The sequence below is a fragment of the Tetrahymena thermophila genome (genome assembly GCF_000189635.1).
Source record: "Tetrahymena thermophila SB210 genomic scaffold scf_8254597, whole genome shotgun sequence".
Taxonomy (NCBI): domain Eukaryota; phylum Ciliophora; class Oligohymenophorea; order Hymenostomatida; family Tetrahymenidae; genus Tetrahymena; species Tetrahymena thermophila.
In genome coordinates, this window is record NW_002476368.1 from 123,594 (window position 1) to 144,510 (window position 20,917).

General features: G+C 22.7%; 6 protein-coding genes across 6 annotated transcripts; 2 read left to right on the plus strand and 4 right to left on the minus strand. All coding sequences in view use genetic code 6, as the record gives it.

The window, feature by feature from the left end:
* Window positions 1-239: 239 nt before the first annotated feature.
* Window positions 240-1,121, minus strand: TTHERM_00343590 (transmembrane protein, putative). Its single transcript, XM_001018405.2, has 2 exons — window positions 746-1,121; window positions 240-691 (listed from the first exon to the last, which is right to left on the minus strand). Exons 1-2 carry the CDS (start codon window positions 1,080-1,082, stop codon window positions 330-332), a joined length of 699 nt encoding a protein of 232 aa, XP_001018405.2. The 5' UTR covers window positions 1,083-1,121; the 3' UTR covers window positions 240-329.
* Window positions 1,122-2,323: 1,202 nt separating this feature from the next.
* Window positions 2,324-3,566, minus strand: TTHERM_000343608 (MFS transporter; the record flags this gene model as incomplete). The annotated part of the gene is made up of 5 exons (XM_012798207.1): window positions 2,324-2,463; window positions 2,559-2,694; window positions 2,792-2,948; window positions 3,068-3,203; window positions 3,533-3,566. 5 exons carry the CDS (start codon window positions 3,564-3,566, stop codon window positions 2,324-2,326), a joined length of 603 nt encoding a protein of 200 aa, XP_012653661.1.
* Window positions 3,567-4,136: 570 nt separating this feature from the next.
* On the minus strand, window positions 4,137-7,184 carry TTHERM_000343609 (Serine/Threonine kinase domain protein; the record flags this gene model as incomplete). Its single annotated transcript, XM_012798208.1, has 1 exon — window positions 4,137-7,184. The coding sequence occupies one exon, from the start codon at window positions 7,182-7,184 to the stop codon at window positions 4,137-4,139; it is 3,048 nt and encodes a 1,015-aa protein (XP_012653662.1).
* Window positions 7,185-9,054: 1,870 nt separating this feature from the next.
* TTHERM_00343610 (transmembrane protein, putative) lies at window positions 9,055-12,141 on the plus strand (the record flags this gene model as incomplete). The annotated part of the gene is made up of 1 exon (XM_001018407.1): window positions 9,055-12,141. The coding sequence occupies one exon, from the start codon at window positions 9,055-9,057 to the stop codon at window positions 12,139-12,141; it is 3,087 nt and encodes a 1,028-aa protein (XP_001018407.1).
* Window positions 12,142-12,621: 480 nt separating this feature from the next.
* Window positions 12,622-16,386, minus strand: TTHERM_000343619 (hypothetical protein; the record flags this gene model as incomplete). The annotated part of the gene is made up of 16 exons (XM_012798209.1): window positions 12,622-12,697; window positions 12,875-13,033; window positions 13,085-13,180; window positions 13,322-13,411; window positions 13,662-13,751; window positions 13,859-13,939; window positions 14,052-14,138; window positions 14,338-14,427; window positions 14,641-14,730; window positions 14,867-14,953; window positions 15,082-15,168; window positions 15,318-15,407; window positions 15,511-15,600; window positions 15,808-15,900; window positions 16,094-16,293; window positions 16,348-16,386. 16 exons carry the CDS (start codon window positions 16,384-16,386, stop codon window positions 12,622-12,624), a joined length of 1,545 nt encoding a protein of 514 aa, XP_012653663.1.
* Window positions 16,387-18,874: 2,488 nt separating this feature from the next.
* Window positions 18,875-19,738, plus strand: TTHERM_00343620 (jacalin-like lectin domain protein; the record flags this gene model as incomplete). The annotated part of the gene is made up of 1 exon (XM_001018408.2): window positions 18,875-19,738. The coding sequence occupies exon 1, from the start codon at window positions 18,941-18,943 to the stop codon at window positions 19,736-19,738; it is 798 nt and encodes a 265-aa protein (XP_001018408.1). The 5' UTR covers window positions 18,875-18,940.
* Between the last annotated feature and the right edge of the window lie 1,179 nt (window positions 19,739-20,917).

A 20,917-nucleotide genomic window follows, 5' to 3' on the forward strand; every position in this document is an offset into this window, starting at 1 on the left:
TATTTTTTTACTAAAATCAATCCCATTTATTTATTTATTATATAAAATTGTAATTTATTATGAGAATTTAAATTAAAAACCTAATTTTATTAATTTATTCCAATTAAAAGAACAAATTTTTAGATTAAGGTTTGCTGATTTAATTAATAATAAAATATATTGTTTTTTATAAAACAATTTATTAACAATTATAAAATGAAAATAAGTAACATCTTTTATTTTTTTAAACATAATTTTATACTCTTTCTAATTGTGATTAAAATGAAAAAAGCTTGGCAATTTATAATATAAAAACAAAAAAATTTGTACACATTAAATTTTAATTTATCTCAATAATTATTTTGTAAAAACCCATTTTAATTTGTAATTTCTTTTAATTTTTTGTGAATTAATGCTGTAAAGACAATGTTAGCCAGATAATACACGCCTAAAAGAGCTAAACTTACTATTTAGTTTGTATATAAGCTGCTCCAATTCTCAACTACTAAAGAATCAAGAGATAAGCAATTAGCTCCAGTTCCAAAATCATAAGTTTTACAAGATTTTATTATATATATTATACTTAATTACTTAACTACTTCCTCAGTTGAATAGCCAGTAATTTCTAATTTTGAGCAACTAGAAATAGCGTCATCTAAATTTGTCTTTATATCATAACCATCATATGGATAATTATGCTGAATATAATATCCTTATAATAAAATAATTAATTAATTATTTTTTAAATAATTTAAAAATATTTTACCACAAAACTGTTGCATATTAGTAATAATAAGATTTCCTACTATTATTCCTCCAATACCACCTATAGATATCATCAGCAATATAATTATAGCTATTCTTTACCATCTTTAATTTCTGGTATAAAACCATATTAAAGAATTGATTAAAGCTACTACAATTATCAGAGAACTTAAGATTATAATAGCAGTTTGTATGCCTGTTTAAATCTGTAAATCTGATATATGTTTTGACGAAACAATTGCAAGTATACAGCCTGCTAAAGCTATAACTGCATTTAGACAATTAAATATCAATAAAGTTTTATTATTTTTAACAAAATTCTATTAAATTTGATTCATTTTGTTTTAGCTGTCGTTTTAATAAATTATACAATTTATATTTATTATAAAATTAATGATTATATTATAATTAAAAATTAATTATTTGTCTGAAGCACTTAAATAATATACAAGTAAGAATTTAGTTAATAGAAAAAAAATACCTTATATGGAAATTAATATCTTATCATCCAAATTAACAAATCAGGGCTAATAAATTTGTCTATTATGATCAAATAATTAAAAATAATAAATTAATATATAATTATCTTTTATTAATTCCTTATCGGATTGTAATTTTGGCTTGAAATTTAATTTAATAAGGCGCATCACTATAACATTACTGTTGAATTGTAAGTGGTATTAAAAAAATAGTTCCAAATGGATTTTATATTTCTCTCAAACAAAGAAAGGATTATTTAAAATATTTTATTTGCATAAAAATAAGAGATTGCTGCATACAATTAAGTAAAAAAATTTACTTCCATATACAGCTTAGCTTGTGTTGAGATGCCATAAATACCTTCTAATCAGTTATTACAATTTATTTCAATATTTTTGGCATTTTTGGAAATTAAGGTGTTTTAATTTAAAGAAATAGAAAAAGCCTCAATTAATAAATATGATTGAATGCTTATATCTAGTTTATAAGTTAAATAAACTGTAAAAATTAAAAAAGAATTTTAATATGACTATATAAATTGATTTTATCCTATTGATATTAATTTATTTAAATATCTGCCTTTTACAATATTATTTATTTTAATTTTAAAAATATTATTTAGATAAAATTATAATTGATTTAGATAATTCTAAAACTAACACAATTTAATCAATAATTTTTTTATTAAAAATTATTTTTTTTATTTATCATCTAATTTTTATTAGAATTTGTCAAAGTAGCAAAATCATATAAATACATTTTTTAATTTAAACTAGAATTTATTTTTAATATTAGAATTATTAATCCTAATTTTTCTTTATATTTGAATATAGAGATAATAAATATAAGAAGATATTTATTAATTTTGTTGTCGGCCATACTAAGGTGAAAACACCGGATCCCATTCGAACTCCGAAGTTAAGCGCCTTAAGGCTGGGTTAGTACTAAGGTGGGGGACCGCTTGGGAAGTCCCAGTGTCGACAACCTTTTTGCTTTTTTAAATTAATTTTATCTATGAAAAATAAATAGATTTATTTATTCAGTTATTATATTTATTAAATATTGTTATGATCATAGACTACCTATTAAATGTATTTATTCACATTTATTTTATTAATTTTGTTGTCGGCCATACTAAGGTGAAAACACCGGATCCCATTCGAACTCCGAAGTTAAGCGCCTTAAGGCTGGGTTAGTACTAAGGTGGGGGACCGCTTGGGAAGTCCCAGTGTCGACAACCTTTTTATTTTTTAAAAATTGATTTTAATCTAGTATAATAAGTTCATTTAAGTTAAATAATATTATTGTAATAAATTATAAATTTACTAATTCACTTTATTTTTATTAATTTTGTTGTCGGCCATACTAAGGTGAAAACACCGGATCCCATTCGAACTCCGAAGTTAAGCGCCTTAAGGCTGGGTTAGTACTAAGGTGGGGGACCGCTTGGGAAGTCCCAGTGTCGACAACCTTTTTGTTTTTTAAAATTAATTTTATCTATGAAAAATAAATAGATTTATTTATTTAGTTATTATATTTAAAAAATATTGTTATAATCATAGACTACCTATTAAATGTATTTATTCACATTTATTTTATTAATTTTGTTGTCGGCCATACTAAGGTGAAAACACCGGATCCCATTCGAACTCCGAAGTTAAGCGCCTTAAGGCTGGGTTAGTACTAAGGTGGGGGACCGCTTGGGAAGTCCCAGTGTCGACAACCTTTTTGTTTTTAAATTAATTTTATATGTAAAAAATAAATAGATTTATTTATTTATTTATTTATTTATTTATTATATTTTATTTGAATAATAGACTACTTATTAAATGTATTTATTCACATTTATTTTATTAATTTTGTTGTCGGCCATACTAAGGTGAAAACACCGGATCCCATTCGAACTCCGAAGTTAAGCGCCTTAAGGCTGGGTTAGTACTAAGGTGGGGGACCGCTTGGGAAGTCCCAGTGTCGACAACCTTTTTTATAAATTTTATCATATTCTTTCTATCATAAAAAATAAATAAAATGCTTATTTGTTATTTATTATTAAAAATGAAAATATAAATAAACTTTTATCCTTATAAATTTTGTTATCGGCTGTACTAAGGTGAAAACACCTGATCCCATTTAAATGTAAATAACTTGAAAATTAAATATATATATAAATTAGTAATAATAATATTAATTCATCAAATACACATTCGCCAGAGCAATATAGATAATCTAATGTGTTTAAAGGAGTTCAAAAAATTTTTTTATTAAAAAAAACAAATTTAAACAACATGAATAGAAAATAAATATTTACTTCTTCTATATCTTTGAAATGGTTATTGTATCATTTATTATTATTATTTTTTTAAATAGTGAATTGAGATTTATTTATTGAAATTTAATTTAATTTATTATGCATATTTAATCTACTTTTAAAAAAAATTAATTTTAATAAAAAGAATAAATTTGTTACTATAAGAATGCTTCTCCTATAAGAAAATTTACAAAAGTAAATTTAAAATATCTTTAAGGTCTCTCTCTATCATTAAATTTATATTTATTATATCCACCTTAAAATTAAAAAAATTAAAAAGGGAGGAGAAGGGGATAGATATTTTGCAATTTGGTGTGTATATTTATATATATAGCTAGCTGTTCCAGTTCTTCTTTAAAAACTTCATTATTAAAGAAGTATTTAATTTTGGTGTAAAACTAGAATAAAAATTAGATAGATAATACTTCATTATTTAAGAACTAATAAAATAAAATAAATTATTTGATTTAAAATTAATATTAGTTAGTTTGATTTTCGAAACTGTATTTACATAGAAATATTTATTTAGATTTAAATTTAATTATTAAAATATATTCTTATTAATTAATTAATTATGTTGCTTTTATCTTAATGCATTTTAATATCAAAAAAAAGATATATCGAATTCTTAGATCTTTGGCAGATAATTTTTGAAAATTTGATCTATTTAAGCTTTCAAAGATTCTTCTTCTATTTCTCTCTGCCATAAAAAGAAATTTTTTTGTAGTACATCGTTGTTAAAATCTTGATTTTAATACTTAGATCTTAAATATTTTTAGAATTCAGTGAGCTTTATATTTTAATCATCAAGCAATATAAAATGATTTAGAGTACAGCATAATAAAATTCTTAAAGAATATTTCATCTTTTCAAATTCTGCTTGCTGAGTTTAATCTTCTTCTATTTAGGTATTACTTATTTGATTTAAATTCGATTAAGCTATTTTATTATTTGTTTTGGGTTAAGTTTACTAAGAAGAAATTGGCAAGCTAGAATTATTAGGTTTTATTTCTGGTTTATTTGATTTTAAATTTGCTTTTTGAGTTTAGGGCGACTTTTATGCAGATATGCTATTAACTTATGTTTTGGTTGCAACTGAAGATGATGCTGCTGCTTATGGTTTTACTGTTTATTTTTAAATTAAACTGCTTGATTATTGTGTATTTTTATTTTATTGAAAAGTGAATTATTTAGACTAGGAGGGAGATGTTTTACTAGGTGTTATAGCTTAGTTTATAGAGCTATTTTAAAGTTATTTATTGGTTGCAAAACTGGAAAAGCTCTTCGTGTTATTGGAAGTTGCTAGCTGCTTCAATGTAGATGTTACAACTTATGGTGAGTTATTTGCTGTTTTAATTGTTTGAGCTTAGCTACTTTGTTTAATACTAGATTGAGCACTCAAAGGTGTTGTACTTGCTGAGCTATTTGTTATTTTTTTTATTACGCTATTATTGTTACTCGAAATGCTATTAGGTTATACTGTCTTTTTGGTTAAGGCAGATAAATTTGTAATACTTTAACTTACTTGCTTAGTTGTGCTTGATGCTGCTGCTGATTGGTGCTGAGGAGATTAATTAAAAACTAAACTATTGTGATTTTATTTTACAGATTTAAGATTAGAGTGACTTTTAGATGATCCAATTAAATGCAGGCTTTGCTATGGTGAACTTATATAAGAGAGACTTGATAGTGTTGCTGAATAAGAGTGTCCATCACCTTAAGATGCTGATTGAATCGATTTATCCTCTTTATATGAGTTTTGTAGACGAGTGTATGCAGTCATCATTACAGCTCTAAATGCTATCTTTATCTAATCAGGTAGATTAGATTGTAAAAAAGAGTAATCCTATGGAGCTGAGGTCTCTAGAGGTGAAATAATATTTTCTATAATATCAGGAAGGAGTTTGAGAGTGCTTTTGCCTTACTTGCCTTTTATTGCTTTTTCTGATTTCTTGTTTGTACCTTTTGCTAGCTTTTGTTCCTAGTTTTCACTCGAAGTCTCGGTTTTGTTTTCTTAGTCAGTAGTTTCGTCAATTTCATCTTCTAAATCTTATTCTTTGTCTGATGTCTTTTCCAAATGCTCAATTTCTTTCACTTAAATAGGAACAAGCTCTATCAATTTTAAGTGATTGTAAAGAATGGTTGACTTTTCCATCCATATTTGCATTTCAAGTTAAACTTAAGAGAATATTGTTAAGTAAGATTTGCTAAATATAAACTGCGACCAATGGTCTAGATTATAAGTGTTATCACGTTCATCAAGAATTTTGTTTAAGCCTTGGAAGTAGAAAAGAATAATCCTCGAAAGGAAATAAAGAATTAAATTAATTTCGTTAGTATTAAATTCAGTACTGATAATAATGTTATCTCCGTTTGCAAAAAGTTCATATACATCTATCAGCTGAGTAATTCTATTTAGCATTTAATTATATGGTAATAGATGCACTTCATAAATGTGCTTTTACGTATTACCAAATTGACTGATTTGGAATGTATTTTCTTCTTGACTTTCAGTCTTATTTTTCTTTTAAGATTCACTTGGGGATTCGTTTTCATTTTGGACACTATCAACTGGCGAAAGTCTGTCTGCAGACGGTGTATCGTCTTCTCTAGATTCTTCTGGTAATACTTGCTGAATCGATGATGAAAAATCAAATAATTTCAGTTTTTTTACGATTGGAGATGTTTCTACTTACAAGCTGTTAAGTGATTTGAGCTGCATTTTTTACTTGTAAACTATTTAATTTTCATCTAAAACAACAGGCTCGACTTTTGGTACTAAATCACCTTGCATATCATGCTCCTTTATAATAGGGAGTTCCAACAGCTAGTTTAGTGTAATCCTTTTGCTCGGATCAATATTCAACATCTTTTGTAGAAGCTCAACTGTTTCTTACCTAATGTTTTAGTATTTACTTTTCTTTGCTTTCTCAAAGTTAAATTCTGGAGTGCAAACCATCTTAATTCTCTCAAGTTACATGTAGGTTGTTTACTCACATATTGGAAAATCATTAAACATCATCGCATAAAGCAAAACACCCAAACTCCAAATGTCAACTTGCTAATCGTAGTTTTTACCATCTAAAATTTCAGGAGCCATATACATAGGTGTCCCTGCAAACCCATCAACTTTATCCTTTTACTACTAAGTAACAAGACCAAAGTCAGCTATTTTTGGCTAGTCATTTTTCAAGAGAATATTTTACAATTTAACATCTCTATGAATAAGATTAGCTTTCTATATTTCTTTGAATCCTACTAAAATCTAAACAAATAAATTTAGAGCTATCTTTTCTGGGATGCAGTGATTATGGAATTTTTTCATCAAATCAGACAACGTGCCTCCTTCACAAAGTTCTAAGACAATACAAGGATGGTCTTGCTTATCATAAAAGACCTCATAATACCTGACAACGTACTTAGAATTAACACTCTTGAGCGCATCAAGCTCATTATTCATCATTTTTTTCATTTTGATATTGTTGATCTATTTTATAGCATACTCATATCCTTTGTAAGTTGAGCATTTGTAAACAGTACCAAAAGTACCTTGTCCTATCTACTTAACAACCTTGTATCTCCCTAAAAACTCTATCTTCTGCTTATAATCTGATCTTACTATAACTGGAGCATCAATATTTACCCTATTCATGCTTCCTTAAACTATTTCTTATGGTATTAAAATTAAACGCGGTTTTCAGCCCCTGCTAATGACAACGAATGAAATAATATGTAAATTGTAGCCTAAACTCTATACTTATGATGCTGTTTTGGAGCTATTTTATTTTCTATGAAATATTTTTAATTGTTTCTAGTATGGTAATGTTAATAAGAACTAATAATAACTTAGATTTTTTGATTTAATTCTAAAAAAAATAATATAAATCTTTTTCATTCAAAAATAAATGCATTGTTTTCTTTCCAATTAATTGAATAATCGCATTTTGGCTAATTAATTAATTAACAAATAATGCGCATTCAGTTTTGTATTATAGATCATTTATTATCTCTTTCATAAGCAAGCAAGATAAAAAAGTAACAAAAAAAAAACAAAAAACACTTATTTGTATATTTACTTTTTTAAGTGTTTTTTACTTTTTATGTTTTTATGATTATAAATGTAATAATAAACTTGAATGATTAAAGTAATTGATTTCTTTAAATCTCCTCAATTAATTTATTAATTCTTTCAAGCATTAATTAATCTTTTTATATATTTATGTAATCGACTTCTGATATCTTTCAAAGAGTAATTAGCACTATCAAATTCAACCTAATGGTTACATCCTTTAATTTTTTTATTATGTAATTGCATCAATAAATTTTTAGATGATTTCTATTGTTGAAGCAGTATTTTCAAATAAAATAAAATATTCATAAAGTATTTTCTTTATTTGATGTTTTTTTTTGAAAGTATTTTTATTGATAATTAAAATAGACTAATTTTAATAGGCAAATTATACTGAATAAATAAATATTGCATTTTTTTAGATAAGAAATTGTTTCTTTTAAAAAAATATTTATATAAATGTATCTAAAATAAATTAATTATTTTTGAATAATTTAAATCTTGTAAATACTTCAATAAATATAATTAAATTATTTTATCATAATAGTTTATATTTATTTAACATTATTAAAATTTGAATAAATAAATAAAATATTAAAATCTTTAAAAATCATATTCTAAATACAGATTTATGTTTGGTATTTTTAAGAAACTGTTTTTACTTTATGCTTATTAAAATTTATTTATATTCCACTAAAAAAATGTATTTTGCTTTTAGTTAGTTAGAGTTTGAATTCAAAAACATACTTTATAAAATAATATTAATATTCCTCTCAACTTTCATTTTCAATATAACAGATAACAAACAAAAGAAATTTTATATTTTACATTAAAAGAGGTTTGTTTAATGCATAAAAATTTTAGTATTTAACTAATCCAAATTGTATATTTTTGATATAACTTGAAATAAGTAATTGATATTTTATTTTATTATAATAAAATAAATAAATAAATCTAAATTTAAAATCTTAAGATTTTCTTTAATCTTTGATAAAATAAAACACTTATTAGAGTAGAAAATTCTTCAAAAAATAAATAAAATTTAATGAATTGAGTTTAAGAAATCCAGGGTTAAATTAGAAAGATTATAAAAATATTTTAAAGAATTAAATAAATTCAAAACTGAACCGACTCCAATTTTATTATTTTCCCTCTATATCAACCTCCTCCTCCCCTTTCAAAATTTAGAGATTTATTCAACCATTAATTTATTATTTTTATGTATATTTTCTATATAAAATTTTATAGAACATTCAAGAATTGAGATTTTATTGAAGTATCTATTTTATTTTTCCAAAACGTACATACACATATAATTTAGATAAATATTATTCAATCCTATAAATTAAGAATTAGGATATTGAATTTTATATCTCATATATTAATTAGTTTTATAAAATTAGTAGTTAATTAATAGATTAATTAATAAATTGCTTATTTTACTTATCAGTAGATGCAAAAAAAATAAGAAATTTAAATTTAAAGCGATAACATAAGAGACAAAAATGATTCAATTAGTCTCGATGAATAGTAGCTTTATAATCTACCTTAGAGATAAAAGTTGTTATTGAGCGAATAGTATCATTCTATTCGAAACTAATTATCCATTCAAAAGTAGAACTAATATACTTAAAAGGCTTAAAAATTAGTCGATGGCATTGATAAGGTGTTGGAATCTGATTTATATTCCTGGGAAGAAGAAAAGTAGTGGAAATTTAATCTACCTAAAACTGTATTTGAAGGTGATTAGTCTCCAATAAAATTCTTTCAACCAGAACTAGTATATGGCAATTAAGACATGAACAGGTTAACTCTCTAATAAATGATTTCTATAGAGTAGTCAGGAAAATTTATTGTCAGTGGAAAAAATGAAGAATCATCTAAAGTATGGAAAGTGAGTCCTTGGATAGTTCGAGGACAAAATTATATTAATGAGTGCTATTATTCAGGGCTAAGCCGTTCTTATTATCAATTACTTTAAATCAAGAAAAGATTAGGATGGAAATATGCTTAAAACTAGTTTCTTGGATATAAGCTTTTTAGACCAAACTTTTTTAATGGATTAATTGGTATTTCTTGTGTATTTACTAAGTTGGCATCTATAACTATTGGTACTTAGCAATTAAATATCTAAGGTAAGGACTAAATTTTAAATGAAATAGCAAGAGAGAGGAAAAAAGAAACTATAAAGATGTATTAGCCTGAAATTAAAACAAGCTTTTTTGAATACTTCAGAATAAAAAATGATGAGGTTTTCTATGACGAGATTAGTAATCAATTTTACTAAAATTTGAAAAGCGTAAAGGAACAGCTGGAATCATAAAATCGAATTGAAGATTTTAATACACTCTAAAAGGCATTCGAAATGGCTGCTAACGAACTAGAAAAAAGTAGATTAAGTGAGCTGGAGAAAATGAATGTAGAAGAAAAGGAAGCCTTACATAAAATTTTTAATGAAAAATAAGAGCTTCTTTTTAGCATGATTTTATCATCAAAATACATAAAAGATAAGTAAGTGTAAGAACATTTCATAGAATTAATAAAAGTTACTTAAATTACAGAAAACCATTACTTTAAACTTGAAAACGATTTAAAGGAGTATGCTAAATAAGAATAAAATAATTTATCTGATAAGCACCCAATAAAATCAAAAGTATTTTCTTGGATAGAGCATCAAATAAATGAATTTATGACAGCAAAGAGAGCTGAATTGTAGATTGAGTGCAATGCTCAGATCATCAAAGAATTAGAAGATAATAACCTTCACTCTTATGCAAATTAATTTAGAAGATATACTGAATTTTAGTAAAATCAAGATGCTATTTATGAGTAAAACTATGAAAGAATCTAAAAAATTAAAGATGAACCTAGCAGAGTTTTTAAGACATTTGAATAAAATAAGAAACCTTACAAAATATTGAGCGATGTTTCCTACTTAGGAGAGACTTATTATTTTTTTGACGAAGCAAAGACTCATTTAACACCTACAAGCTTCTTAGGATGGAGGTTAGCTTTGCTATTTACTAGATATAAGGCTTGGACAAAAAATGTTTATAACATTTTAATTGACAATATGATAAATGGAGAATTAGGGTTAAAGGCTTTATTCAAAACAAAACCCTTTCCTAGAGATTATAATCTAGACATAAAGACTGGCTAATTGTAAGAAAAGTTAGTCGATCCTTATATTTATAGCTTAAAAGAATCTCTTAATTCAATAAAATAATCTCTTAGAGACTTTGAAGCCTAGCCTGACAGAGGTATTATTGGAAAGAGTATCTCTAGAGTTTTCAAATAAATCGAATGCTTAATTAGATTAGCTTTAACAGCTAGTTTCATTGGAATTGGTATGCCTGTAGGAATTATGATTAATACTACTTTAAGTTTCTTACTTGCTGTTACATCTTGGGCTTGGATTCCTGCTTGTCTTGTATTAAGATAGATCTTCAATATGCTTATATTTGATCTTGATTATCCTCATAGCATCGACTCTAGAAGATAAAATGATTAAAGAGTCATTAGTTCATAATTTTTTCCACTCCCAGCAGTAGTTTTTGACATGTTTGTAGATTATTTAGAAGTTAGTATCAGTTTGGCTAGTGCATTCATTATACATCCAGCTCTATCCACATTTAACTTTGCTATTACTGCTTTAAGACGTGCAGGATAAAGCTTGAGTGACGACATTATGTGCTTAATTATCTCCTTAATAGGTAGACAGCCTGAAATCGATACTTTCTTAGCATGGAAAGTAGGTAAGGCAGGAGATGAGCAATAACAAATTTACTCAATGAACATTGAAGATGTTTAATTCTTGGTGAGAGCTCGTTTAGAGGAAATTGAATTGGAAGAGTATCAAAGTAGATTATTAAATAAAATAAATGAACCAAGTTTTATTTTCGATAATTTATCAAAAAATTTATTTCAGTTTTATGATCTTCGTTAACCAGATAATAGAATAATTATTTCTAGCATAGAAATGTATATCTAGATTTTATAAAAGCAAATTGAAGAAAGAAAGAAAAATTACCCTTTACTACCAAAATGCAACATTAAATTCACAGATGAAGAGCTTTAAAAGCTTTTCTTTTAATCTTAAAATCTTGTTTAGAGTTTTGTTGAGCCAAGAAAAATGGATTGGGTCTTCTAAAAATTTGAGATAAAATAAAATGATTATAAAAAATTAACAGAGATGGTTTTGATTGACATATTCGAAGATTCTGAAATCCTGTATCCAATCAGTGAAGCAGATAAAAGAATATAGATTAAAACAGAAAAAAGAAGCAACTTTGATTCTATTTATAATTCCATAATAAGTAAAAGTGGTATTTACTCATAAAACTAAATAAGATTTTAAAAATATAAAAATAACTTCTTATTCCCTTTCATAGGACCAAAAGAAGTATAGTAAAATTTCGATAAAAAGCAAATAAACTATAGCACTATACTCAATCCTGCATGTGAAGCATTTTATTTTGATCACAAAGACTATGAAGAAATAGTTTTACCAAAAAATGACTATTAAAATGATAAAAATTGAATTATTTTTTTATTTTAAATTAAAATTATTTTTTTTAGATGAAATAATATTTTATTTTGTTTCAGTTTTTTTAACTTTAAAAACAAAAATCTAAATTAATTAAATTAATTCAAATAAATTTAATTTTATTTAATATATATATATATAGTACCCTAGGGTTCTTACTACCTTTTCGGAGGATACATACATTGACAAATAATAATAATATAAATTAAAGTTATAAATTTACTATCAATTTAAAAAAACAATAAAAAGAATGAAAATATAAAATGTATAATTTTAGTTTAAAAACATAAAAATTAAATCAAATATTGCCATCTGCTTTAACAAAATGGATAATATTTTAATTTTAGTATTAGCTATAAATAAATATGTTTACTTTAAAAATAATTATAAACAATATATATATTAAACCAATCAAAAGGAATTACAAAATTATTTTTAACTTTTATTAAAAGATAAATTCAAAAATATTTAGTTTCATTGTTTAAATTTTATATGAACTGCTCTCTTCAATTTGTAAAGCTTAAATTTTAAAGCATCATGATTTATACTCCTATATTAAAAGAAAAAAAGAATATATTCTTGCTTGCTTGTCCGAAAAATAACCATTTAAATTAAAATTATTAAAATAAAAAAATAATAAATTAATTTTATCTTTTAAGTATGAAATAGTGAAAAATTATTTTAAAAAATTTAATTTTTGAATGAAAGTTAATAAATTTAAGATTACGATTAATATTAAATATCAAATATCAAAACTCTCAGATTGTTGTTTTTGAATTTCAAATTAGATAATAAAGATTCATTTTATAAAAGTGAATATCCTCCTTTAATAGCTAAAGTTGAGAAGTGATTACAGTTAATCAAAGTATTAAGTACATGCAATGTGCTTTTAATAAATTTTAATTTTATATTTAATAAGATGTTATAAATAAATTACTTATTGTCAATACATATTTATAAGGTTGACAAATTATTTAAATCAGTTAACTTAGAACTTAACAATTATACTGAATTTCTATTGATTTTGTTATTTCTTTTTAGGTTACAGATAAATATTAATAAGCAAAATAAATAAATAATTAAATAAATAAATAAATAAAAAAACAAACAAATATTAAAATAGTAAACTTTATTAATAAAAAGAAAATAAAATGTTATTAAAAGATATCTTTACTCAAGATCAAGAGCTAGTCTTGATAGTTTACTACATTATGCTAAAGACTCACATAAACTTATTACTCCTTCCTCTCCAATAATATTTCCTCTTAATATAAAGTTAATTTATTATATATATTTTTTATATACATACATACAAACAAAGCAAAAATAAAACACATAAGCTAGATAAAAATTTCTCTTAATAAAGAAATACATACCCTCCTCCCCCCTCTCTTTTCAATTAAAATTTTTAAAGAAATTTATTTAGTTAGTTAGTTAGTTGGTAGGTGGGTGTTTCTTTTATATGTAAATTATTCACTTAATAAAATATAAAATGTATGATTAATTAATTTTACTTTAGATAAAGTCCTAAATTTTAAAGTTTTGATAGTTTCTATATGACAAAACCAAGATATGAGATATCAGAATCATTTATTTATAAACATCTTTTTTAGATTAATTGAGTATTGAATATATATATGATTTTAAATTTAAGAAATATTTAAAGTATATTTTAGAAAATTTATAATAGCTAAAAACAACAAATTTTTACTCTAAATTTAATTCAAGTTCTGATATACTGACTAATTTTCCTATGGAACTAAAAAGCTCAAACTATTCATTATCAGGATACCTATTTTAATATTTTTAAAAATAATATTTAACAATTTATTATTTATTTATTTTTTTAAAAACTGATTTAAAAAAAGCTTTTTTGAAAATTAAAAAGATTAATAAAATGATACCATAAAAATAGCTTTAAAAATCTAAGATTTGAGCAATCAGCTAAAATAGTACATAATCCAGAAAAAGCTTTATAGCTATAATAATACCTTTGAATAAAATAATTTCTGAAATAAAAAAATAATTTAAATATAAAAGTAAAATTTAAATAAAGTTTTCTTATTATTTAAAACTTAAAAGTATTTCTTAGCTATTTTAAACATTTTATTTTTCTTCTTTTAAGATGGATAGGTAAATAAATAAATAACTTTGTTTTATTTTTTGTTTTATTTGATGGTAAAAATTTACTTGATATCGAGAGTTAAACTAGAAAGCTACTTGAATTAAGATAAACCCTTACCTATTTTTATCAACCCTTCTTCATTTATACAGTTATTTCTATTTAGTAAAATAAGTTTATTTTTTGATAAAACAATTTATTATTTTATTATAAAACAAAAAAAAAAAGAGGGAATGAATATAAATATACTTAATATCTTCTTAATTTTAGTAAAGAACAATAATAACTATAAAATTTGATTTTTATCTTTTTTATCTTTTGTTTGAAGTATTTTTTTAAATTTTTCAAAATTAGAATAAAAAATAAAGTACAGTAAAGACAGATTAATGTGCTCAACAATTAAATTATTTGATAATTCATGTTAGAAATCTGTAAAAGCCTATTTTCCTATTTTATTATTACTGTTCAAAAATGTAAATATATATTTATTTTAACATAAATAAATAAATAATCAGATTATAAATCAATTAGTTTGTTTTAAAAAAAGTAAAACTCCTAAACTAACAAACAAACAAACAAACAAACAAAGATTTTTACCATAATGAAAGTGTTAGAAATTGGAGACTACATTAATAAATAGCACAAATCAAATTCTCATAACCGATCGATCCAATTTAGTTTTTACTTTTTTTAATTTTAAAGAGGTTTTTTAATATGATTAACATTTGAATTTAATAAAAAATCATATTAATAATATATATATTTGTACTTCATTTAAATGAAAAATAATAAATAAATAAATATAATTATACTCAAGATTAATAGTCAAATTTGATAAATTATTTAGTTTTGCTAAATAATTGAAGCTTGACATACTCTCATCCCCAATATAGTTATCCCTTCATTAAAAAAATATTTTATTAGCTTTAAATAGATTTAATGATATATTAAATCAACGAACATTTATTTAAAAATTAAATTATATTTTTCAGATGATTAATAATTATAATAGAAAGCATAAAATTATTAAATAAATAAAGAAATATACCTTAAATTAATTGATATTGTTGAAAGATTAGAACAGTTTGGTAAAGCAGAGCACAAGCGTATTAAACCTTAGTTCCTAACTTTATTAGACCTTTTTATTTATAGGATAATTTAGAAGTTTCAGAGTAAATATTTTATTTTAAAAAACTAAATAAAAGAATAGATTAATTAATTAAAAAAAAATTAAGACTGACCCTAAGTCAAGAATTAAAGTAGTAAGATGAGCACAATTAGCTAATTCAATAAGTAAATCTTATGTCCCGTAGTGACCAACTTCATTTGAACTATTTAAGAATAGAAATTAAAATAATATTAAATTACCGTCATTAATTGCCTATTTAAAAGAATTTTGCATATCTATCTAATAAGTCAAATTTAAGTTATTAAATTAAAAAAGTCTAGCTAGTTTATTAAATTTTAATTTTTTATGTTTTTTAGCTCACTAATGTTTGTAATAATATTAAATAAATAAATAAATAAATAATAATTACTTAAGATTGAGTAATAATTTTTTTAGTTTAGAGTATTTAGCTAAAGCACATCCTATATCAGATAAAGCCTAATCACCAATAAGTTTTGTATCCCTTAAAATTTGTATTATTATAAAAATAAATTAAAAAACTATTAATTTATATTTTTTAAACAGTAGAAAGAATATGCTCTTAGGGATTTAAGGTAATGACTATTTTATAATATTTTCTAAATAAGATTTTGTATTATTTTAATCTATGAGAAAAAATTAAGATTGAAATAAGTAATTTTATTTAATTTTAATACCATTATTAATTTCCATATTTTATAAATCTAATTCCTGTTAATTTGTCCTCCCATTCATTGGAATAATCCCATATACATGTCCTAAAGGAACAATATATTTTTGTCTCTTCAAGCTAAGCTGGAACTATTTTAGACGAATCGTAAATCTTAAAATCAAGATGAACATAAGTATGGTCAGTAGTAGGAGAAATTCCAAAAAACTTAATTATTAAATTAAAGTGAATTATTTAATGCAAACTTTCAATTAAAAATACATTTTTAAAAGATTTTGTATGTAATATTTTTTCTGTCATATATATTTTTTTAGAGTTTAACTTTTATTATTTAGTCAAATAAATTATTATAAAAAATAAAGCATAAGATTTTGTTTTTATACTAAACCAATTTTAAATAAAATGATAAATGAAATTAATTAGCTTTTTTATATAATTTTTTTTAGATAAATTTTACAATTAGTACTTAGCTATTAACTATTTATTTTATTCAACTTTCTTTTAATAGTTAATTATTTTATGTACTTCACAAAGTTAGATAGGAAAGTAAATCATAGCTTTTCTAAATTAAAATTATAAATGAAAAATAAAATTTTAGCAAAATTAGCAGCTATTTATTTTGTGAAGGAATATAAATTAAATCTTTTTTATGGCATTAAAATGAATAAATTAGACTTTTTGTATCAGTTATTAATTCATATTTTATTTAACTAAAAAAATAATTGATATAATCTACAATAAATACTTTTATTTATAAATGGCATTTTAAAATAATAAAAACACTTTAACGGATCTCTTTTATTAAAGTATTTTTTATAAAAAATATTTTCTGTTCGTAAAGATTACTACTAAATATACAGTTTCATTGTTTTTAAATTTTATTCTCTTCTCAATTATTAATCACTGTTTATATTTTTGTATGAAGATGCTAAATTCTACTAAAATAAATATGTTAAATTGAACACAGATATTAAATATTTGCCATTAAAAATATATTAATTTATTATATAAGCATGTTTTATTTACTTAGGTTAGTTAGTCTATTTTAAAATGGAAATATACAATTTACTACAATTTTAATTTCTATTTATTTATACTTTTGAATTTTTACAAAAAGATTATAAAAATCAATATCATTTATTTCTTATAATTATTAATACAAAAAATCAAGAGAAATTTAGTATCTATTAACTTATAAATCTAATGAATGAATGAGTATTTCCAAAACAAATTCACATAATAAAAGATAATTAAAATAATTATTGAGCCATAGTAAATTATATTATTAATTGAATTCGCAGTAACCTAATAAAATGCAAATTAATTAATTGATTTTCCTAATATTTTGCTATAAAAATAAAAATCTTCCAATTAGTGCAAATGCTTAAATAAACTAATATAAATTAAAATTAATAATAAAAATATATAAATAATATATTGATTTATTTTTAAATTTAGTCTTTAACTATGTCTTAAGAAATAAAATTGTTATTCTCATATTTTAAAATTCAATTAATTGGAGTTCTTTTAAAGAAGTCAAATTAAAATAATGATTCAAAAAAAGTAAATAAGTAATTCAGAAAATAAAATTTTAATTCTCAAAAATGTATGAATGTAAATGAATAATTCCTTTTCATATACTGTAAGTAAATCCTAATTAGATTCCAGGGACACATGTATTTAATTTTAAAAATATTTATAATAAAGGCGGATTTTAAGAAAAAAATGAATAGGAGAAGGTCTTAATTAATGAGGATTTACAATATATTAATACCTTAAAATAAAATATTTGCATAGAAAAAAAAGTTTAAAAAGAACTATCTCTTTAATAAAGAAAGTTTGAAATTTGCTAATTTTTTCATTAGATTTATTTCATTTTATTATGAATTATAATAAATATCATATCTTACAGATTTATGCAAATGCAATCTATCTAATATTTAATATGTAGTGAATCACTATTAATAGTATTTAAAATCATATTTTAAGATAATTGATATATGAAATTTCTTATCAGGTAAATTTTAAATCGAATAAAAAACATAAATTTTATTTTCTCATTTGTCATTAAAGGAATAAAAACTTTTATACTTTTATCAAAATTGTCTTACTGATTTATATTTAGCAGCTTTATTCCACAAAGATTGAAAATCTTTCAAAATAAAATCATTTTCGTTTTTATCAGTATTTAAAGTTTACAAATTTAAGTAAAGTTTTATCTTTTTAGACTAGTTTTATAAATTATTTTTGAAAAGTATTCTAATTATTGTATCATATTTATTTTCAAGATTTATTTTAGATTAAAAATTTACTAAAGTAATTTAACTAACAAAGATATTTTTTATGCTGATCATGAAATAATTGATCAAAAATTAAATAATATACCTAATATATTCAAAATACAAACTAGCATCGTCATATAAAAATGTATATTTATTCAAGTACTCTAAATTTGTGATATGTTATAAATTATGTGTTTAGAGAATAGAATGAAATAAAAGGAAAAAAAAAAATCTTTTTGATATAAAATTTGATATTTTATAATTTAGATCATATGTAATTCAATAAAAACCACAAAATAAATTTCCTAATCATCTATCTGATGAAAAAATCAAATAAATAAGATTTACATAAATCTAATTTGATAAGTAAATCATAAGCATATAAATAGTATCTATCATTAGTTCGTCTCATATACTTTACATATATAGAAATTTGTTAATTATCAATTTAAATTGAGCATATCTTAACTCCCATATAATAAATAAATAAATAAATTAACTAATTAATTAATTTGTAAAAGTAATCTCATCATTTAAAATTTACATAAAAACAATCAAGCATATAAAGTAAAATGAACTTCAACTTTTCTATGGGACAAAATCCTCAAGGATAATACCCTCCTCAACAAGGCCAATATCCTCCTCAAGGCTAGTACCCTCCTCAACAAGGCCAATATCCCCCTCAAGGATAGTACCCTCCTTAAGGTTTTTACCCTCCTTAACAAGGCTAATATCCTCCTAATCCTTGTGAATAACAACCTCCTACTTTTAGTTTTGGATTTGGATAGCAACCTCCTTAAGGATAATATCCTCCTCCTCCTTTTGGATAAGCTCCTCCCTAATTCTAACCTCAACAATAAGGAACTTCTTAACCTAATCCTCACTACGGAAGAAAATTACCTCATATGGTTAAATAAAGTTAAAAAGTTGGTAAAGATACCCACTACTACTCAACTCACTTTGATCAATTAGAGCAATCATCAGTCTTAAAAAATGAGTTCCACACTCCTGAAGTAGATAAAATAACTGTATTCTACACAGAAAACATTGTTGTCGGCATAGAATGCCATTATAAAGCATTAGGCAAGGACAGTGTAGCTACTATAACAAATAAAGGTAGTTGTTAAGGATACGTTTAATCCTAAACAATAGCTTTAGAATTTGGTGAAAACTTCACTGAAATATCTGGTCGTGCTGGAGATTCTATTGACCGTTTATTGATTAAGACAAGCAGAGGAAAAACTTTAGAAGTAGGTGGATAAGGAGGTTAACCATTCTAAAACCTCCTCCCTTGGGGTCATCCAAACATTGTCAGTATTGGTGGTTCTACTCGTGAATATTTAGACTCTCTTTATGTTTTACATAAATGAAAAAAATAGAATAATTTATTAAAAGTAGCTTATTTAGTAAATAAATCTAATATGTCTTTATATTTTACCTTATTAAAATTTTTTAAGATTATTCAAAAGTCATTAAAATTAAAAACAAATAATTAGAATTGTTAAAAAGAAGTTTTCTCATTTTATCTTCTTCTTAAAAATGGAAACTATTTTTATGCTATTCTTTTTATTACATAAATATTTTGAAGAAAATGTTAGAAACATGTTTACTATTTTTTGTTTTTTAAATTTGATGAAATTAAATGCAATAATAATTTTTATAAGTAACTCAATTAATAGCTAGTAGTTTTGTTTTTGTCAAAAATTAAAACCAATTTACAAGTAGAAATGGTTAAAGCTGTTGACATTTTTTTCATAGCAGAATTGCTAATAAATTATTTTATTCAATTCTCTATTCATAAACTTTAATAAGTTAAAAAAAAAAAGAATTAAATGATTAAATGCAATTATAAACTTTAAGATAAAGAAAATTATAATTTTTGTAATTTATTAAACACTAAATATTCATTAACATTTATGCAATTTACTTATATTTATTGTAATCTACTCAAGAGGCTTATTATAAAAAAATAAAAATTTCATTTTAAATACGAAAATAACAGAAAGACCTTAAATGCTTTGTTTTTTTAATTTTCAGAAATCATACAAATACCATTTTTATTATATTACTCAACTAATTTTGGTGGTTTTTTTTATAAAAAAATAAGATTAAGACCAGCTTACTTTTTATGCAAAGTAGTTCAAGTTATTAATTTTTTATTCACTCAAATAGTATTAAATATTTTATTGAATTTTTTATTTCCTATTTTAATAAGATTTTTAAAAAAAAGAAAGTTTTTAAAGTATGATTTTATAGACTTTTGGAATTTATTAGACACATAAATATTATCTAAATTATAAAATATATTAATTTATTATATAAGTATATGTTTTACTTAGGTTAGTTAGTCTATTTAAAAACGGAAATATACATTTTACAACAATTTTAATTTCTATTTATACATTTTCAACTTTTACAAAAAGATTATAAAAATCAATGTCATTTATTTCATATAATTATTAATACAAAAAATCAAGAGAAATTTAGTATCTATTAATTTATAAATCTAATGAATGAGTATTTCCATAACAAATTCACATAATAAATGA